At 34.4% G+C, this 19,913-nt stretch overlaps 1 protein-coding gene across 48 annotated transcripts in view; it reads left to right on the top strand.

Moving 5' to 3' along the window:
• RIMS1 (regulating synaptic membrane exocytosis 1) overlaps positions 1–19,842 on the top strand; it is a 259,181-nt gene extending 239,339 nt beyond the window's left edge. For 37 of the 48 annotated variants that reach the window (XM_087915329.1, XM_087915343.1, XM_087915448.1 and 34 more), the window contains 6 exons: positions 2,818–3,053; positions 10,679–10,820; positions 12,140–12,252; positions 13,589–13,690; positions 15,557–15,696; positions 16,450–19,842. In XM_087915329.1, the coding sequence (XP_087771455.1) occupies positions 2,818–3,053; positions 10,679–10,820; positions 12,140–12,252; positions 13,589–13,690; positions 15,557–15,696; positions 16,450–16,668 (952 nt within the window). In that variant the 3' untranslated portion in view covers positions 16,669–19,842. Of the gene's footprint in view, positions 1–2,817; positions 3,054–3,389; positions 3,632–10,678; positions 10,821–12,139; positions 12,253–13,588; positions 13,691–15,556; positions 15,697–16,449 lie in introns of those variants that run through there. The other 11 variants (XM_087915535.1, XM_087915522.1, XM_087915503.1 and 8 more) reach the window with 2 other exon arrangements.
• The last annotated feature ends 71 nt before the right edge of the window (positions 19,843–19,913 follow it).

Genomic DNA, 19,913 nt, shown 5'->3' with positions numbered 1-19,913 from the left:
TATTTTTAAATGAAAACCACCAAGAATTATAATTGTGCAACTTCACCGATATCTAATTTTCAAAGGAGTGGATCTCAAGAGAGATCAATCTTTGATCTCATTACAATGTAGAGAGCATTTGAGAATAGAAAATTAAAAATAATAGTGGCTCAATAATAACCTAGCTAATATTGTAATTACTTTGTTTCACACAAAAAAATTAGATTTATCACGTATGAGATTTGTATCCTGCCTTTGAGGCTCAGGAAGAGAACTGACTTTTTTTCTTATTTTGTGATAATGGTAGTAATGGTAATGCTGTGGCTGCTATTATAAAAGCAATTTACATTTTTCATCTATGGAGATTTTGTGCTGGAACATGAAATTCTTATATAAAGTAAGGTAGCTGTGATAGAAGAATTCACACCTCACCAAAATAAGACAGATGTGTAATGGTTAAAATTTGTTGGCAAAAAAAATTGATCACATCAGAATTGCTCAAACTATAGTCCTTTATTATCTTGTATAAAGTAAAATATTTTTTTAATCTTTTGCTTCTTACTTCATTGCCAGTCATAGTTTCTGTTTCTGTGTAAGAAATCCTTTCTTTACTCAAGTTAAGGATTCACAACATGTGTGCATATGCAAAACATGCAATAATCCACTGACTGCTTGATAATAAGCAAGAAAGTTTGGCTGATCCAGAAAAAAATAACATCAATTTATTTCAAAAGAGAATTAAGCATGAAAGGTGGTATTCCGCAGGTTCTGACCAGTTCTGGAGAACTGGTAGTGGAAATTTTGAGTAGTTTGGATAACCAGAAAATACCACCTCTGACTAGCCCCGCCCCATCTATTCTCTGTGTCCCAACTCCCAGCTGATCGGCTGGGTTTTCTTTTGTTTCCCTGCACAGGAGAACAGAGCTGGAAAGCAGGTTAGTGGGATGGGGAGGGAATGGGTTTTTGCAGTAATCTTCCCCCAGGAGTGGGGAGGGAATGGAGATTTTTACAGTATCCTTCCCCTGCCACACCCACCAAGCTAAGCCATGTCACCAAGCCACGCCTACAGAACCGGTAGTGAAAACAATTTGAATCCCACCACTGGTTAGAACTATCCTCTGTAAATCAATCTCTTTACTATTAAAGATCTCCTGTCCATTTGTTTGTAACTTTCAATTAGGCAAAATGGTGCATGCTAGGGGAAGAGTTTTTGAGGGTATCTCAAATGCATTGAAAGAATGCAAACAAGAGACCCATTTCTCAAATTTCAAGTTATCTTCAGACTAGTTGTATTTGAAACTTGTGGCACAGTTCTGCTGTGGTCAGCCACAGTCACATATTTGTGATTTGTGACGCTCCCCACCAACTTCCCACAAGCAATATCAACGTTGAAGCCAGCTGGAAATTAGAAGTTGCTCCCACTCCCACTAATTTTTGCCCAAGCACGGTTGTTCTGTCTCTCTGTTTTGGTAAGGAAATATCTCCGAAAGGATGATCCAACAGGTCATAAGTTTTCTAATGGGATATAAAAGTGGCTATGTTCTGCTGACAAATTGTAGTCTTCTGTCTAATATAGATAGAGAGACAGAGATATATATGAATACATATACCATTTTCAGATCATTTTTTTTCCTCAGGTATTTTTACAGTTTCACTTTTCTCTAGTTTAACCCTCAGATGGAAGTTCCATTAATTTAATATGCGCTAATTCTGAATAGACATGTAAAGAATTGTATAATAAGGTACAATTATATTTAGTATATTAAGAGCTACAAATGTCATGTCAAAAGTTTGCTGCCCTTATTTCACATAGTTAAAAAGGTTTTTTTTTTTTTTTGACAATGTGGAACAGTTTCTTAGGGATTTCAGATTTATGCATATAGAATTAAACATTCTCAAAGAAAATGTCCTTGATTTCACATAGTGGAATAAGATTGAACTCTCTTTTCCAATGTTTGTATACTAATTTTGTCATTTAAATAACACTTTTGTGACTGATCAGTTTTTTCAGGTTTATATTCCAGTTAAATGAAGGAGCTTGGAAATGTAGCTTTTTATTTCCCCCAATATGACTTTATCAGAAAACTTTATTTAAGTTGCACATTATATTCACTTAGAATTTTTTTTTCAAACAAGAGATTTCTATGACAAGTTTGTTTACTCCCCAACTCTGTGTCCCATTATATTTGTTGGGAGGAAAGAAAGATCATAATTATAGCATAGTATATTTTAATTTTTTCCCTTTGAAAGTTATTCTTCATTAGGAAAACTCATGTCCTTTCACACTACAGTTGGGATATTTTAATTAAATAAAAAAATGGAAATGGAAACTGAGGGATTGCTTTAATTAGCTGATTAGGGAGGGGGAACGTTACTTGTAAGAATTGGCATTTGAAAGTATCAAAGAAGTTTGAAAGTATTCTTATCAAGATTTGAGCAGGAGAAGTTATACATACATACATACATACATACATATACACACATACTTGTTTTCTTAAGTTTTTGTGGGTATTTATATGTATGGTATTCAGCTTTGTTCAGGTATTTTCCCACGTCATTATAGTTGTGCTTTTTAAAGTTGTAGCAACGTTTCGGCAGAATCTCATCTGCCATCATCAGGCTTCTGTATTGTGTTCATCTGTGATGAACACAATACAGAAGCCTGATGATGGCAGATGAGATTCTGCCAAACGCTGCTACAACTTTAAAAAGCACAACTATAATGACGGGAAAATACCCAACAAAGCTGAATACCATACATACATACATACATACATACTAGTGTGTCTTAAACTGATAATTTAAAATGTACGTGTATCTTTTACTTTGAAAATATAGTACGTTTACTCCTAAAATGCAAGGCGGAAGGATGGGGACTTCAGGGAGAATCATCACAAAGAGCACAAGTGTGAGTGGAGAAGTATATAAACTGGAACAGAATGATGGGAGTCAATCAGATACCGCAGTTGGGACAGTTGGAACAGGTGGGAAGAAGAGAAGATCAAGCCTTAGTGCCAAAGTGGTTGCCATGGTATCTCGCAGAAGCAGAAGCACATCCCAGCTTAGCCAAACAGGTGAGTGAGATAAATGTAGCAGAAGGTTTCTGAGAAGAAGCTATTTTCTTGTGGGCCTATGATACAGTCACGAGTGTCAACTATGAAATGTTGTAAAATAAGTACTCTGGAATTTTGTTTTGCTCATTGATCTACACTGACCTGAAAGACACTTAGAGTACCCACAATGTGATAAAAAAAATTTTAAATGAACATATTGATTTGAAAATAATAAATGACAGCTACTTTATATATATAAAGTCCCTGAAGAAACTCAGTGAAGCAAACTAATAAGATTATAGCATGATGCTATGTAACATGCTTTTAATTTTTTTTTCTCTTGAGGTACTTTACGAACCATAAAAGCTTCATCTCTATAGCCTAAAGAAAGAACAGGGATACTGTAGAGAGATAGAAGAATGCTTTAAGGTTCACAGCTCTCTTCAATCTATGAAATCCGTTCCTCATTCTGATAAGTGTAGATCTCCTTAGCTGACGCTTAAGAAAGAAAAGGAAAAAAATAAAATCTTGATTTAAATATAGGGTTTAGTCACATTTATAGAAGGTGATTTCATCGGCAAGATAATCACAGTCTGCAGGTATGTCAAATATTTCTGATTATCTTACTGTATCCTGCCTTTTTTTAAAAAATGATTAATTAATTGCCCCTTTTCCCACTTTATTAGCACTGATAAGATGAATGGAATTTAGCTGCTTAAATAATCCAGGGTAGTTTATATATGCGTTTTCAAATAAATCATCAGATAAAAAGGCATAAGTGTATGGTATGTGTTCAATCTATTTTACAGGAAGTATCTGGAGTTAATAATATTCAAAGTCATGTTATGTGGCATATTTGCAAGATTTTTTAAAAGATGTGGTCCTAGTTTGTTTGGGGGCAGTACTTCTTAAAACTGTATTTCAATCCTAGTCAATGTGGCAGCATTAACATAATCTATTCTGATATCTAGATTTCTGTTGAATGGTCTTATCAGAAATAGTATGCAAAATTAACGCTACTCATTTTGGTTCTTCTGAATAGAGCTATGATTAAAATGCACTTTTCTATTTACCAAACAGGCATCCCACAGCTTCGGGGTACTTTGCGTCTCTCACAAATCAATGTTGAGTTTTACTTCTTAGAAGAATGGGGCCATCAGACATTAAGTGTATCATCTCATTTATTTCAGTGGGTTTTACTTCCAAATAAAAATGCTTCAGACTTCTATCTGAAATGAGACCCTCTCCATTGTGTTGATTTCCTCCATTCACTTTCCCTATTAAAGTGTTACATGAAGAAGGAAGACATCCTGCCATTCGTGTCTGTACATATATGTATATAAAAAGATATGGTTGGTCTCAGTTATAGATATTTAACTATATTCTATTGTAATAAAACTTATTGTGATAAAGATTCATAAAAATATGGTCTATTGAAAATTGAATGGGTTGCTTTAAGGATTCATGGTTTACATAAAATATTCACCAGTCGTGTATTTTTAATTGATATTGGTGCACTTTTCAGGTTCTTTAAACAGTGCAACAGTAGCAAAGATTGCTGTGATAAGCAGTGTTGGATCATTTATATATTTGTTAGAAAATATTTAACAATGATGTTTTGGCTCAGCTTGGAAGCTGGCATTACTTTTACTCTCATTATAATTTGTTTTGTTCTTTATTTTCTATGAAGAGACAACATTTAATATACTCTGTGAATGGAATAAAATAACTCCTGTTTCAACAGAGTGATAAATGTATGATAGAGATACATTGTTTTTGTAGTTATTATAATTCAGTGTATTCAAAGTTCTTCCTTCCTTCCTTCCTTCCTTCCTTCCTTCCTTCCTTCCTTCCTTCCTTCCTTCCTTCCTTCCTTCCTTCCTTCCCCATTGCCAATGTGATTTTGTATGGGTTTTTTTGTTTCAAGACAAATGAATATTTTATGAAGATGTAAATGGCTATAATATAATCTGGGAAAAATGAACAGGTATATTCCTGGTTATAGATGTTCACATTATTCTGGTTTCTCTACTCATTTCACTTCACTAATAACCTCCTACATTCAGATTACTTAATTAAGTTTTTTTTTTCTTATGTAAAGTGACTGTTCTCATGGAAGTATTTACATCAGTTTCCTTGTCCTACACTCTAGGTCATAAAGTGATGAAGAAAATCTGTAGTGAAGAAGTGTGATCTGTGAACAATGCATGTACATTTTATGCAAAAGCTTCAGAACTAGAATGCAGCTATTGCCAAGTCCATTCTGTGTTTTAAATGCTATATATACGATAACTAGAAGACATTTGTATATACTTTTTTATATTCAATTACCAGGGTATCATTAAATGTAATCCTTTTACATTCAATGAGCTATTTATATTACTTATATAGGGATTATTTACAAGAAAACGTTAGGGGACAATGCGGATGTACTTCATGGAAAGAACTTGATCTGAACAAAGGCTCAAGCATATTTATAACTTTCCTTAGTATGGATTGGATTTTGCTCATAAGTAAAACTACCTCAGATGTAAGCTGCAGCAATCAGGGACACGGAGAGCTTATTTGTTAAGGATTCAGAGCCCTTTTCATGATGCTGCAGGAGATCCGTGTCCATTTTTTAATGCTTCACTTTAGGTGATTTGTGGTGTTCTTCCTTGAATTGCTTCATTCGTTCAACAACTATTTATATAACAGCTATCAACAACTGCTCTCTGCCTGTCAGTCTAAAGAACAGGAATTAGTTGGGATTGTAAAACCCAGAGCAGCACTGGAGCATTGGAAACATCATGATCATCCTCTTGAGTCCTAAAGATGGGGATCTGGAGTAATATTTCAAAAACTGTTTTCCTGGGTTGTGCTCTTCTGCTTTCTGTCGACTGCTGCAGGGTGTGAGTTTCTTTCAAAATGCTGCCCAATAAATTTTTCTTCTTCAATTTCTTAGTTGTATCATCCTTTTACGATTCTTTCCAGAAATGGGCATCTTCTTGAATAAAATGAAGATGACCTCTGTAGAAACAATCATGAAATGCTCAGGATGTAAGAAATGGGTGCCATTGCTGAGAGGTTTGGAGACGCCACATGCTTACGAGCAGGCATTTGTTGTAAGCCAGCAAGAGCCAGCACAGCAGGTTCTTAGTACTGGTATGCTACTTTCCAAAAAAGCCAATAGCATGTGATTGAGTAACCTATAAACTATCCTGCTCATGACCTCCTGACCTTTTTTGCTTCTCAGAGGAGCAAACTGATACAGAAAACAGAAAACAATGGTAGATTATATCTGTGTAAATGTGAGTTGTGTATGCAGATTTATGATTAATTTTTTTTTTTTTTGTATTTTTTTTTTTTTTTTGTTATTTTTTTTTTTTTTTTTTTTTTTTTTTTTTTTTTTTTTTTTTTTTGTTTTTTTTTTTTTTTTTTTTTTTTTTGATATAAAAAAAAAAAAAAAAAAAAAAGAAAGGGGGAGAGAAAAAACAAAAAATTTTTTTCAACCCCCCCTTAAATAGAAAAAAAAACCTATAACAAGAAAGGCTTAAATGGGGGGTTGAACCTTAACGTATTTGATTGTCCGCCCAGATTTTTGAAAGTTTGATACATTTCCTACTGAAGATTTACTAATAGAGACAAAATTTAACTTTACTTAAGATCACTTCACGTGATCTTGATTCTATCCCTCTGTTAATGCAGCCTAGAACTGTCATATTTAAGTTTTTTGGGCAACTGCAGCATACTGCTGGCTCATATTTAAATAATTGTCCACTAGGGCTCCCAAGATCCCTCTCACAGTTAATATTAAATCAACTAGGTATAATCTATTTTAAAGTAATGATGCCATTGGGTTAGTGAAATAAATGAAACATAGTAAAAATTATCAGTGTGTTAGTAATTAGTAAATTATAATAGCAGATGAAACTTTCCTTTTCATGGTTTGTTGAACTGGTAAAGTGAATGTTTAAAAAAATGACTATATATTCTTCAGAGATGCATCTTCAAAAGAAGTGTTTCGTAGATGATCTTCTCAATAGTCCTTGGATGTCCAGATTCTTAAAGAAAGAAGCACTAAAGAAGGCTGTTGTTTCTTTGTAAGGGCCTTTGCTGTGTTATTTATTGTAAATTGCTCTTTCAGTAATGGAAATAATGCCCTTTGGATAGTAACATGATAGTTGTAATTTTGCTTGATCTGCCACTTTATTTTTGACATGAAGCAATACGTTGAATGAAAATAATCATTTCTGAGACAGCGCAGGTCATTTCAGGAGAAATTATGCTATAGTGCATCTTCCAAACAAATAATGAAATAAGAGTATACAAATTTCAGTTTAGTTCACTGGTCCCTCTTTATGGCCTTGCTCCCAGAGTTAAAAGTTCACAATCCAATAGAAAAACTAGAGGGAAAAAGGTGGGGGAAATACTTTCCTCCCTCTCAAATATAAGTGGTTTGTTTAGAAGCTATGACAAATATGTCTTTCATGAGAAATGCCCTTGAGTGATAGATCAGGAGTGCTCAGTTTTTCCCAGATACAAGAATGGCAGGCTGGAGGTTATATTTCTAAATGGTAGATGGATACTGGATAAACATCAAACATGGTTTAATTTTCTTTACATTTACATTAAAGAAAACTAAGAGAATAATTCTTCAATTGCATATTTAATTTGTCTTTTTGTCAGTTAAAAAAATAGAAATTAACCATGGATTCAAGACTGCTTCTAAGGTTTTTGAGAAGTGATAAAGTTCATGGATTGAAAGTCTTACATGCGCTTTTATGTCATTAATTCCTCTGAATCTTAACACCCCTGTATTAAATATTTCAGTGGTTTTCTCCCTTCTACTTCAGTTAGATGTTTTAAAAGTTATACACAAAATGGTCAGATTAGGGAGTTGTCTACTTTTCTGTTTTCAGCAGAAAAAAATACAGCTTTTTGAGTGTATTTCTTTTGTAACCAGTCATTTTTTTCTCCAGTATTTCAATTGTGTTTTTAGCAATTCATAAAACTCTGACTTCTTTTTTTATGTATCCATAATCATTTATATATCCAAAATATATTTATAAATCAATATCTTAGGCATATTGACAAGTGTTCTGTTTCCCAAAGCAGCTCTTTTACCTGAAGATTTGTTTTGAAATCATGTATCAGAATCATTTGTATGAAATAGGAATGTTTATTTTTTCTTACTTTAACACTTTTCTGTACTATTGGCTGAGTGAACCTTTTCAATATACATATGTAGAATAGTGCCACAAGTGCAAATAGAATGGTTTCTGTTTAAAATGTTCACCTTATTGAGATATAAAGACTCCAAAGTGTGAGCTACATATTTCTTCCACAGAAAAAAAATGCCATGGGAACATAGCCCACTGGAGAGTCCTGGCTATTATGAAGTCAATGTGGTGCATAAACAAAAGTGTACAAATATCAAATGTCTATTTGCAATAGGAAAATCAAACATTGCCTACTTATCTGATCAACAAAAAGCAAAGATATAAAGCGCCTATAAACTTGAATTTCAAAAAAACAAATTGGTTGAATTATTCAGCCTTTCCAGAACATCAGCCAGTATTGACTAAACATTTTCTTTATCTGATCATTACAGGATGGTTCACTCCACATCCATCATAATAAGCGTGTCACTTACTCTCTAATTTCAAAGATGTATGATCATACGTTTCTGGCAGATGGTTCATTTTATATAACTCATGTACTATAGATGTCTAGAAATCAGTTATGCTCGGTAGAGAGAGAGGTCTTAACTTTTTAATTCCTCTTTCACATTTGAAATGACTACATATGTTGTAAATACTGACATGCTTTAGAGTTCTCAGAGGCAAAACTTGGTTTAAGTGTCACCATACTTAGTGTCTTTATATACAATGCAATAGATCTTCAGGAATATGTTAATTTATCCAGGTCTGTGTTTCTTACATTGGGATGTTTACACAATGTTTACAGTGTATATTGTCTTTCATATTGTCATAGTTAACATTTCAATGAAACTCAGAAGTACTAAGGTAAAACATAATGTCCATGTTTTGATAGTGGCATCCAAACAGTTTGCTCTGTATTTTAACTTTCAAATCCTTAATAGCAGATCAACGGAAGCACAGAATGCTTTGAATTGCATGGGCAGGTGAATCTCTCCATTTATGACTAGTAGAAAAGCCATTATTTATAGAGGTGTCAAATGAAACAGTTGTGCATCCCACTCTGCGGCTGAAACAAGACACACATAAAAGGCAACAGATGCCAATCAACAGAGGGAAGGTTGTAAGGATCCAGAAGAGTGTATTTCCATTGTTAATGACATGCTCAGATGGGAAGACCTTTTATCAAATGTTTTCTTGAAAGAATTCTCACATATCTGTCAACAAAATAATTGAGCAAGAAATTGTGTTTATCCATTATTCATGAACATTTTTAACATGATGAAATTTATTAAAATTGCATGCATTGTGGAGGTATTTGCCATTTGCATGATTTCCAAGTGACCATAAGCCACGACTAAATGCTGTTCGATACTCAGCATTTACTTCCTTGGGCCTGATGCAGCTGTTCATCAGAATTCACAAAAAGCTTACAGTAGCCATTTTAAAATAACCCTTTGACCTTTCCTCCATCTTGAGATACCAGTAGTCCCTCAGCAACCATCACAAAGGAGATGTGAATAATTTTTCTGCATTTTACAAAGGTGGAAAATAACTAATACGCTACAGTGCAGTCGACAAGCAGAATGTGGGATTGGATTGAATTGTAGACAGATTGTTGGCTGGTTTACAATACAGTCTCAGCTTCACACATCTGAAATAATGATTGTTAGAATGAACATCCCATATCTGTATTATGAATGGAAGTCTTACTCCGTAGGGATTTTTGTAGAAAATCGCCCTATTGGGCAGCCTGCAATCGGGGTATAATAAAGGGCTACCACATGAAAGAAAAATAGTATTTCATGAAGTTATAAAGTCAGTAGTGGATTTTGCACCACCTCATTGATAATGTTCTTGACATGCTCAGAAGTATACATTACATGCCCCATCATCTTCATCAACCTGGGATCTCCTTGCAGATAGTTAGGCATCACAATCCAACATATCTGGAGAATATCAAGTTGGGTGAAGTTGCTGAACACATTCACAAAATATAAGCATGGCTGTTGCAAAACCAACATCCCCCATCATAAATGTGCTCATAAGTGTGCAGCAAATGAATGAGGAATTATTGCATTGTATCTTTCTTTTTTAAAAATGCTGTGTTACAGTTCCCTGTGACTTCTGTTTAAATGGAGTTGAGTTAAAACTTACATTCCAGGTAAGTGAATATAGGATTGTAGCTATAGATGGTAAATGCTATATACTAAAAAGATCAAAAAAGATGCATGTTGAAAAAAATGAGTTGTTTATTAGTATTAATGAGTAGATAAAGTAATGAATGAACTGAAATGTGTTATATACAGGACAGTATGCTTGCTAAGAATAAGATAATTTAGTTTTATTGCCTATTATTTAAAGGTGTGTTTAGTTCAGTGTTCTTTCATTTTAATCTACTGTGAACAACATACATAACTACAAAGATTTTATAACCTTTTAAAAATTCCCTATAAGTATTCCTATTACAGTTTCTACTACTCTCTGTTTTTCTGTCTGTTTCAGAGACTGGCAACAAGAAGCTGAAAAGCACGATACAAAGAAGCACAGAGACAGGAATGGCAGCAGAAATGAGAAGTCGCATGGTCCGGCAGCCCAGTCGGGAGTCAACCGATGGGAGTATCAACAGTTACAGCTCAGAAGGAAAGTGAGTTGAAGCCTCTGAAAACCAAACCCCATTATATGTGTCAGATGAGCAGGTGATTTATGACAATGTTGGAAGGTTAGGGTTCCCATAGTGTTGCAACAGGAGGCAGATCAACTGTTGCAACCACGCAGGAGAGACAATCTTTTAAAGCAGAAGGAAGGATAAAACAGATTCCGAGCAATAGCGCCTATATAGGACAGCAGAGGAAGATAAATTGGGACAAGGTTGACCTAAAAACCCTGCTGTCTCATTGAGATGAATTGAGTGGGAATTGTGGTTGCTCAGTAGGGAAGAAAAAGTGCTTTGGAGATTCTCTTGGGTGATTCTGCTGATTCTCAAAGATAAAATATCCCTGGTTATGCTCTGGCAAGACTTGCTGCCTAGGATTGGAAGATCCCAGGGGGAAACTTTAGCCTAAATTGCTGTTTTAATATGTGATGCCTCTAATAGAGGCTTCAGGTAATTTCAAATACTATAATTTTATTTCAAATATGGAAGTTCTGCTGAGGTTTTCAGTTTCCTTTTATCCAGACATTTATCAAAACTGGAACCGCTATGAGGCAGAAAAGGAGCAGCCTCAAGATGGAATCTGTTTTTCAACCTGATTTTTTTTTTACTTTGATAAATGTACATTGTGACAAGTGTACTTAATAAATAATCTGGTCATTTCTGAAAACAAGATAAGATTGTTGTTCAATCAATTGGCTGTATTAATCCAAACCTGTACATATTTAATAAGGCCCTTGGTCCTAAATATGTTGCCAAAATCTGCTAATGTTGTCATGATAGGATACCAAATTTGGGGTACTTTTATGTATTGAAAAGAACATAAAAAAAATTGAAGGAATGTTTTCCCCGGCTGTTTTGGGACTGGAATGGGTGCACACCATTTTTTTACCATGCCTAAGATCTTGGGTTCCCCCCATCTGTTTTGAGACCAAGGGAACAATCGACATGCAGAGCTTCTAGAAAAAAAATGGGGATATTTCTTTATTGTCTTTACAATTATCTAGACTCAGCATATCCAGAATGCTGTCTGGACATGGTGGGAATTGTAGTTTGGAATACCTGATGTTTTCATTTGAACTCAACATTTACAGTGGGGTTCTGTTTCCATAGAACTAATATTGTCCTATCTTATGTGACAATTTCAGAAATGAGTAAGTTTTCCAAAAAGAGTAAGGTTCAAGAAAATGGCAATGTGTTCTATATTTCATAGGTTTCATCCATAGCTGTACATTTGAAAAAAGAGTCATGCCAAAATAATAGCCAGATAATATGAATTATTTTTTAGCCCTTCTACTGTGTTTTTGTTATAGTTTAATATTTCCTGGAGTTCGACTGGGTGCTGATAGCCAGTTCAGTGATTTTCTAGATGGGCTTGGACCGGCTCAGCTAGTGGGACGACAGACTTTAGCAACTCCTGCCATGGGTAAGAGTAGATTTCTTTTACCTGTAAAACAGATTAGCCATTTAAAAATGTATTGTTTGAGAGCAGGGTTGTCACATCCTTATCTGATTAAGCAGTTTTTAAAATGTGTCCCATTTTTCATCCATTCTGTATGTATAGCTATGTGCTGGGCCATTTCTGTAGTGTATGTAGTAAGTTGATGTTCCTAAATATTTTAGCATGGACCATAAATTAATTGCATAAAAGGAATTATTAAGGTAATTTGAAACAGGTGAGTTGAGTTCCTTTTGTGACTTTTGCAATATTTCTCTGTACCAGATTGTACTACAAAGCTCCGAGGTTTATTTTCCTTTTTTAATTAGGGTTTTTGTTATTGGTGTAAATATTTAATCACACTCTAGCAAAAACATTCGAGCAGGTGAACATCAACTATCTACCAATAGGTCATTTTCTCTTACAAAATTGCTCACTTGATGCCAACAATTTTGTCTTGATGATAGTCAGAAGTAGAAAGAACAGCCTTTTAAAAAAGTTTCCTGAACAGGAGTACAATTGAACCTGGCCTCAACTTTAGCTGTTATTGTATTTTTATTTAGGGTAGATTTTGTTTATTTCTATCTAATGTTCCTTATTCATTCATAGATGTATTGGCTATGTTTGAGCAATTATTGAGTCAGTTGTATTATAAATGATGATTTGATTTTTTAGTTGTATATAATACACCTGCTGGGTTTTAGTCAATGCAGTTCTACAAATAGTTCATGTATGACTTAGGTTGAAAACAGTTTATTTTTCCCAGTGATATTTTAGTTCCACTACTTATGCTTCTAATTTTTAATAGGCTCTGCAGAGATTCTAAAACCAATTGAAACATTTATTTTTTGAAGTGTTTTGGGAAACTTCTCTTACATGCCAATGATATAAATCTTGTTCTAATTGTAAAAACTCTTAAGCTGTTGTTGCACCCTCTACTGATGCTCAGTGGGTACCAAACAGATTTTAAAAATGTGTAGGGCAGGACATGACTTTGGAGCGTGTTCTCTGAAGTGTTTCCGGCTGCCATTTTTATTATTGCCAGTCAACTGAGGCTATTACATTTAAATCTATTGTTCTGTTTATGTCTTTGATGTTAGACTAAATTGCATACTACATAAGATAAATTGTGCCAGTTAGCTAAAATGTAAGTTAAACCAATTGAAAAAAGGTAGAAAATTTAGCAAGCCAGGATGGAAGTGCTTAATAAAATAATAAATAGCACAATTTAAGGTACAGTATAAAACTAATTCCTCCCTTCTTTCCTTCTTTCCTTCTTTCCTTCCTTCCTTCGATTAATATGATAACTCTATCTCTGTCTTAGGAGATATTCAGATCGGAATGGTGGATAAGAAAGGACAGTTAGAAGTAGAAGTTATTAGAGCTCGAGGCCTAATACAGAAGCCTGGCTCTAAATCTACCCCAGGTAAGAAAAGTTCTACCTAGCCAAACTTTGATGATGCCATCTGGGTCCACATTTTTCAGACTGTGCATATGGCATATAGCTGTGAAGAATTCAGTGTTCCAAAATATGGATGGAACACTCAAGCACTGCTCTGTGCACCAGAACTGTTGTATATATCCAAGGGCATCTGTCAGAAGGGGCCCAAAAAGTCAAGATGGTGGCAGCAAATGCACAATGGAAGACCCACCCATCCTTTGTGTGTGCTGTGTGGGCTTCAATCACAAGGATGTGGCCACCAAGTCAACCTTTTCAGGAAGTGCCATGCATGGCCATTCTTGGAATGACAGATCTAATACCCAAACATCATATCTCCTATAATTATTGCTACAAGAATAATTAGAGAAGTTATGAAAGAGTGCGTAAGGGGAGGGAGCTTTACTTGATTCTCCTAATACTAATACTCCTAATACTTGATTCTCCAAATACTAATACCAAGATCATAAAATGTGGTAGATGGTTACAATGTTTTGATCATGGTATAATAAGCATGACACTGTTTAACAGAATTACCTAATGAACCATTTGGGGTTGGACAAATATGATTGTATAAAACCATATGTTTTATTAACACTTGTCCCTTCAGCAGGCAAAACAACTTATGATTAAATCTGATTTATGATTTTCATCAATTTCTCTATACATACACATCATACTGGCTATAAATCCAATAGATGTTGCCAGATGTAGATAAGAAGTTAAATTGTAATGCGTTTTTTATTATAAGAATAAAGTTCATTCTATTATATGAGACTTAGCTACATATAGGATTGCCCTGTGTACTTCCTCATAGAACAGATCACAAAAGATTATCATAATTTAAGAAATATTCTGATGCAATACACTATGCATAATACACATTTCCAGCATCATTAAGAAGTGTACAGAGCAAGTGAGGGATGCCCTGAAGCCAAGTAACCAAAGTTTTTAGTGCCATTCTCATCTTTTGCACAAGTCAGTAACTTGTCATTTCCTATCAAGAAGAAGCTCAAATCTTTGAAAAGAATCCCTGATACAATGAAAACTATTTCAGACATGCCTATTGGAAAAAGGATAATTTTCTAGCTGAGTTTTTTTGTGCTAAAACAAGAAACACTAAATACTGGCAAGAAGATTGCTACCTCTTAGGCATTCTTTCCTAATTCATAATTGATCATTTGTCTGTATGATAAAGAGATAGAGAGAGAGACATGAGAGTCAGTTTGGTGTAGTGGTTAAGGCATCAGGCTAGGAATCTGAAAACCATGAGTTCTAGTCCCGTCTTGGGCACAGTTGACTGACGTTGGACCAGTCACTGTGTCTCAGCCCTAGGAAGAAGGCACTGGCAAACAACTTCTGAAAAACCATGCTATGAAAATTGCAGAGACTTGTCCTGATCTAATGATCAGACACTATTGAAGATCTATTTATCTATCTGTATGTTTATCTATCTATCTATATCCATCCACAATCAGTAGGTGGAACCTTATATTAACCTTTCTGATTTTCAGTAGAAATGTTAAGGATTAAAGCATACAGAATATTCCTATGCTTTTGTCCAAATATTTTCCTGGTAAATCTTAATAACTCATGCGACCATGCCAATAACTAAAAATATATTTGAGTTTCCGAGAGTTATAACAGATTTATACTGCCATAAGATGTTGTGTGCACTAGAGGAGAATTCTAGATGTTTGGTTCATTACATTTTTTTGTAACTTACCAGTTGCTACTGCTGTTTTCGTAATCACGGTGGTAATTTAAATTAATTTCTTATTACAGTACAAATGCCTTACAATAAGGGAGTTACTAACTTAAGTTGTAAAAACATGACATATTTATATTTTGTAGCACCATATGTCAAAGTGTATCTGCTTGAAAATGGGGCATGTGTAGCTAAGAAGAAAACAAGGATTGCCAGGAAAACCCTTGATCCCTTATACCAACAGACATTGGTTTTCGATGAAAATTCACATGGTAAAGTCCTTCAGGTCAGTAGATACTTTTATCTTGGTGCAGCCTATGATCACTATCAATGATATCAACTAAAAACCGAACACTCCGGCATAGTTAGAGCTAAATTCAGCTCAGAAAATATGAGAGCCCTTCTGTGCGGGAGATGGGTGGTTAATAAATTTAATGTATAAATACAATAAATAAATGAATTTTGTATCACTGTTTTATAGAGTAGTATATCGAAACAGTTATTAGAAGATTGTCCTTTCTTGGGTGAATGACACGACAAAAAATGGGTAGAATAGTTGATGTTTCATCAATGACAGGAAATGGTCTTAGAGCTTAATGAAGTTAGATTAGTGACCCATTTGAGTCATGGGACAAAAGAGAATAAAGATCTCTAGTTATAGGAAACGAAAAGAAAGAGAGATACAGTGATTTGGCTGGAAGAAATCTGAAGTTTTAAAATCCAAAGGATTTCTTTTGGATCCAGTAAGTGATTGCCTCCAGTTTATATAATATACAATACAAGATGTAATCTCAGAATAGCCTTGCAGATCAAGTGGTCCTTTGCTGTTACTATCCCAGAAGGTGATAAAGATCTAGTTTATGATTTGTATTGTTGTGTGTGTGGTTTTTTTAAAATGTATGGTCCAGATTGCATTTTAATACTGTAATAAGGAACATAAGTCAATCAGAGTCATTTCTGATTGGAACCCCATGTAAGCCTAAATAATTAAATAATTAAGTCAATAAGCAAGCATTAATTCTGCCTGTTGTCTTTGCAGGTGATAGTATGGGGAGATTATGGTCGAATGGATCACAAGTGTTTCATGGGAGTTGCACAGATCTTGTTAGAAGAACTTGATTTATCCAGTGTGGTAATAGGCTGGTATAAATTATTTCCACCTTCCTCCTTGGTGGATCCAACATTGACTCCTCTGACTCGCAGGGCTTCCCAGTCATCTCTGGAAAGTTCAACTGGGCCTCCCTGTATTCGATCTTAACGAACGTCAAGCAGGAGTTCTCTTAACAAACTCAGTGTCACTCAAGGCAATCAGTGGGAAGGGGAATAGCTATTTGCAACAACGAGGAACAGTTTTGAAAAGAGACAATCATCACATCAATTTTGCCTGTAGTAGTTGATCCAAAAATATGTCTTGAGTTGGGTATTAAAAAAAGACAGCTTAAATTGATTGAGCAAAGCAGTATATGAAAATATAGTCAATCCATCTAGCAAAATGACCCTGACGTTTACCCTAATCAGGATTTGAAGGACGACTTTTGAGATTCAACTGGAACTACCATTCTTCAGCAGTGCCCCGTCCCATTTTGTTTCTCAGCAGAAACCACAAGCAGTGTTAACATCCTGATATTTCTGTATTGTTACCTCTCCTACTTCTTTTTTCTATGTTCTCCTGCCAGTTTTGTAAAAAAAAAAAAAATCTTCTTGATGCTAACAGAGACTCTTCCTTTCTTTTTCTAAAACAAAAACAAAAAGGGCTGAAGTATATCTCTGTAAGCATCTCTGAAAAGTGTTCATTTGCAATCCTGCGATGCCAATAGCTGTCCCATTGTTCCTCCTTTCTGGTTGTCCACAATCTTAATTAACAGGTGGGGAACTAGAATAAATGGCCAACTTACGGTTTACTTTTGCTTCTTATTACAGCTTGTTACTGTTGTAAAAACAGAATATATTTGCATTATGCATCAAGGTGGGTTTTTTTTTCCTGTTTTTAAGAGTTTGCATGAAGGAAATCTAAAGCTGCATCTATTGTTACAGACTTGTTTTTTTTTTTTTAAACCAACAAGTTTTGGCTTGGCTTTGGATTTAATTTTAATATACTGGCCATCATTTTTGTAAAGTGATTGTTCTACCAGAGCTCATTAGAAAAGTCATTAGAATCATATCATATACATATAAATATTGATTGGGAAAATATTGAACATCTAAAACTTTGTATTGTTATCTAGAATGTTTGAATTCTTGTGTTACTTTTGAAAAGACTTAGCTCTCCCCTTTTAGAGCTTGGTATAAATTGTTCAATTTTCCACTGAATTTTTTAATAGTAATTTTATTCAAATTTACAATTAAAAAGACAAAAACTAATAGGAAAAGGAAGGAAAAATAGAAAGTACAGAAAATAAAAAAGAGAAAAATAGGAATATGATAAAGAAAAGGAAAGAAATATATTAAAGAATTACTTCCCCTTTACCACAAGTATAAACAATTTTAATAACTTATCTTCTTTAAAATACAACAAATGATTTCTTTTTCCCACATCCCATCTCTTATCTATGAAAAAATCCTTAAAGCCTCATCAATCAAGTCTGATCCATTAAGGTTTGCCACAGATAACTAGATAAACCATTTCTTCCCTTTATTTTAATAATCTTGGTCTTAGGCCCTTCAAATAATACCCTAGAACTTGATTTCTTTTCTTTTCTTTTTCTTGTCCCTTCTCACAAAATTTTTCAAAGCTTTAACAAGTCTCTCCAGTATGACATCTTTTTCCATAACATTCTTGCAGCCTCTCATTTTTAAATCTACTTTCAATCTTTTCCAGTAAAACATGTTCCTCTTCCATGACATCTTTCAAACACAGTCTGTCTATTGAGGCAGACATTCTTAAAATTAACTGCTGGATCCATTGTTCAAAAATAACATTCAATATGCCCAATGTTAAAGTACATTCCTTTATTCTGCAGTAATACGTTGATTTTAAGTGTTCTTTAACTGTAATCTTCAGTTCTTTCTGGTTTCCTCTAGTATCCAATCTTCAAAGTCTCATCCTATCATGTTTCTTTTTTTAAAAAAGAATTCAAAATAAAGGTATTTTCCATCAGAAAGAATTCTTGTAATTAATTCAGAAATCTAATTTTAAATCCATCTGGACCCTGAGTCTATTTGTAACTTTACAAAATCAAAGTTCTTATCACCGTTTCAATGTTTATTTCACTGAGAATTATTTGTCATTGAAAATTCCAGCTGAACTATTCTGCACTTATGAATGCTTTTTTTAAACTTCAGTTTACATATCTTTGAGATTGATGCAAGCACAAAGCTTGATTGTTTTAAAACAAAATTACCTCGTGGGTCGGGGGTGGGGTGGGGGGGAGAGGTATAGTTAAAGGAAGAAGAATAAATATACTTACATTTTATTCATTCAAGTCAGCCTTTCCCAACCTGGTGCTTTTGAGATGTTTTTGGACTGCAACCCTCTAGGAATATGCTGAGTTTAGTCCCAACAGAAACCGAAAGTCAACAGGTTGGTTGAGGCTGATTTAGATTCTTTATGGCCTTGAAATCCATTGTGATTTTTTTTATGTTTTTGTTTTTCTTGTAAATGTGCTTTAAAATGCCCTGTAGAATATGCAGGTGCATTGAGGTGTTTTTGTTCCTTTTAGGGTGATCTCACAAAATAGAGCAGCATGACCAGGAATTATTCCAAGCTGCATGTACATTTTTGTAAAAGAAAAAGAGGGGAAGGGGGAAATGGAGGGGGGAGGGGAAAAGAAAAACGGGGGGAAAGAAACAAAAGAGTTTATTTAATAATGTATGTTAGTTCTACATAGGCCAGGTTGTATGTTGCATGTACTTGTACAGTTTGCTCGTAATTATGCTAACGAAGTAACCAAGAAATCTAAGCCATCCATTTTTTTCTTATAGACATTTTGCAGGTTTCAGCCAGGCTATGAGTTAGTCTGGTGCTTAATGTCTATAGATGGACTTTATTTTTTACCCTATGGAAAACGTGATGTAGTACGGACCAAATTCCTTCTAATAAATATTTTGATGTAGATTCCTACTGTTGGGCTGTAACACATGTAGAAACTGTGTACACAATTATGTTTTCCTTCCTAGACATAACTGCCTGCACCAAGTGAAATATTTATTATTATTATTATTATTACTATTATGATTTAATATTGCCAGAACTATTCTGCCCATGTTTCCATGGGGCACATGGAATGATTACTGCTCGACCTGCTGAGCAGGAAGAACTGAAGCATTGGTGCACTGACTAGATTCTGTTTTGTCTTTTAGTGGCCAAATAAATAAATGATTCGGTAGTATCTTTCTATTTTGACCACTTGTCTTAACATCTCCCTGTGCTTTTAAATGAACTTCCAACTCATGTTATGTAGACATGTTTAATAAAATTTCCTTTTCATGTTCAGTTGCAGTTCTTGCCTTCTGTTCAATGCGTACACAAGTAAAGTTGATTCCTAGCAACATTGACTATTGTAC

This window comes from Pseudonaja textilis, chromosome 1 (genome assembly GCF_049901715.1).
Source record: "Pseudonaja textilis isolate UNSWEBS1 chromosome 1, rPseTex1.2, whole genome shotgun sequence".
Classification (NCBI taxonomy): Eukaryota; Metazoa; Chordata; class Lepidosauria; order Squamata; family Elapidae; genus Pseudonaja; species Pseudonaja textilis.
Note: the sequence above shows the minus strand (reverse complement) of the source record. Positions and strands in the feature narration are given on the sequence as shown.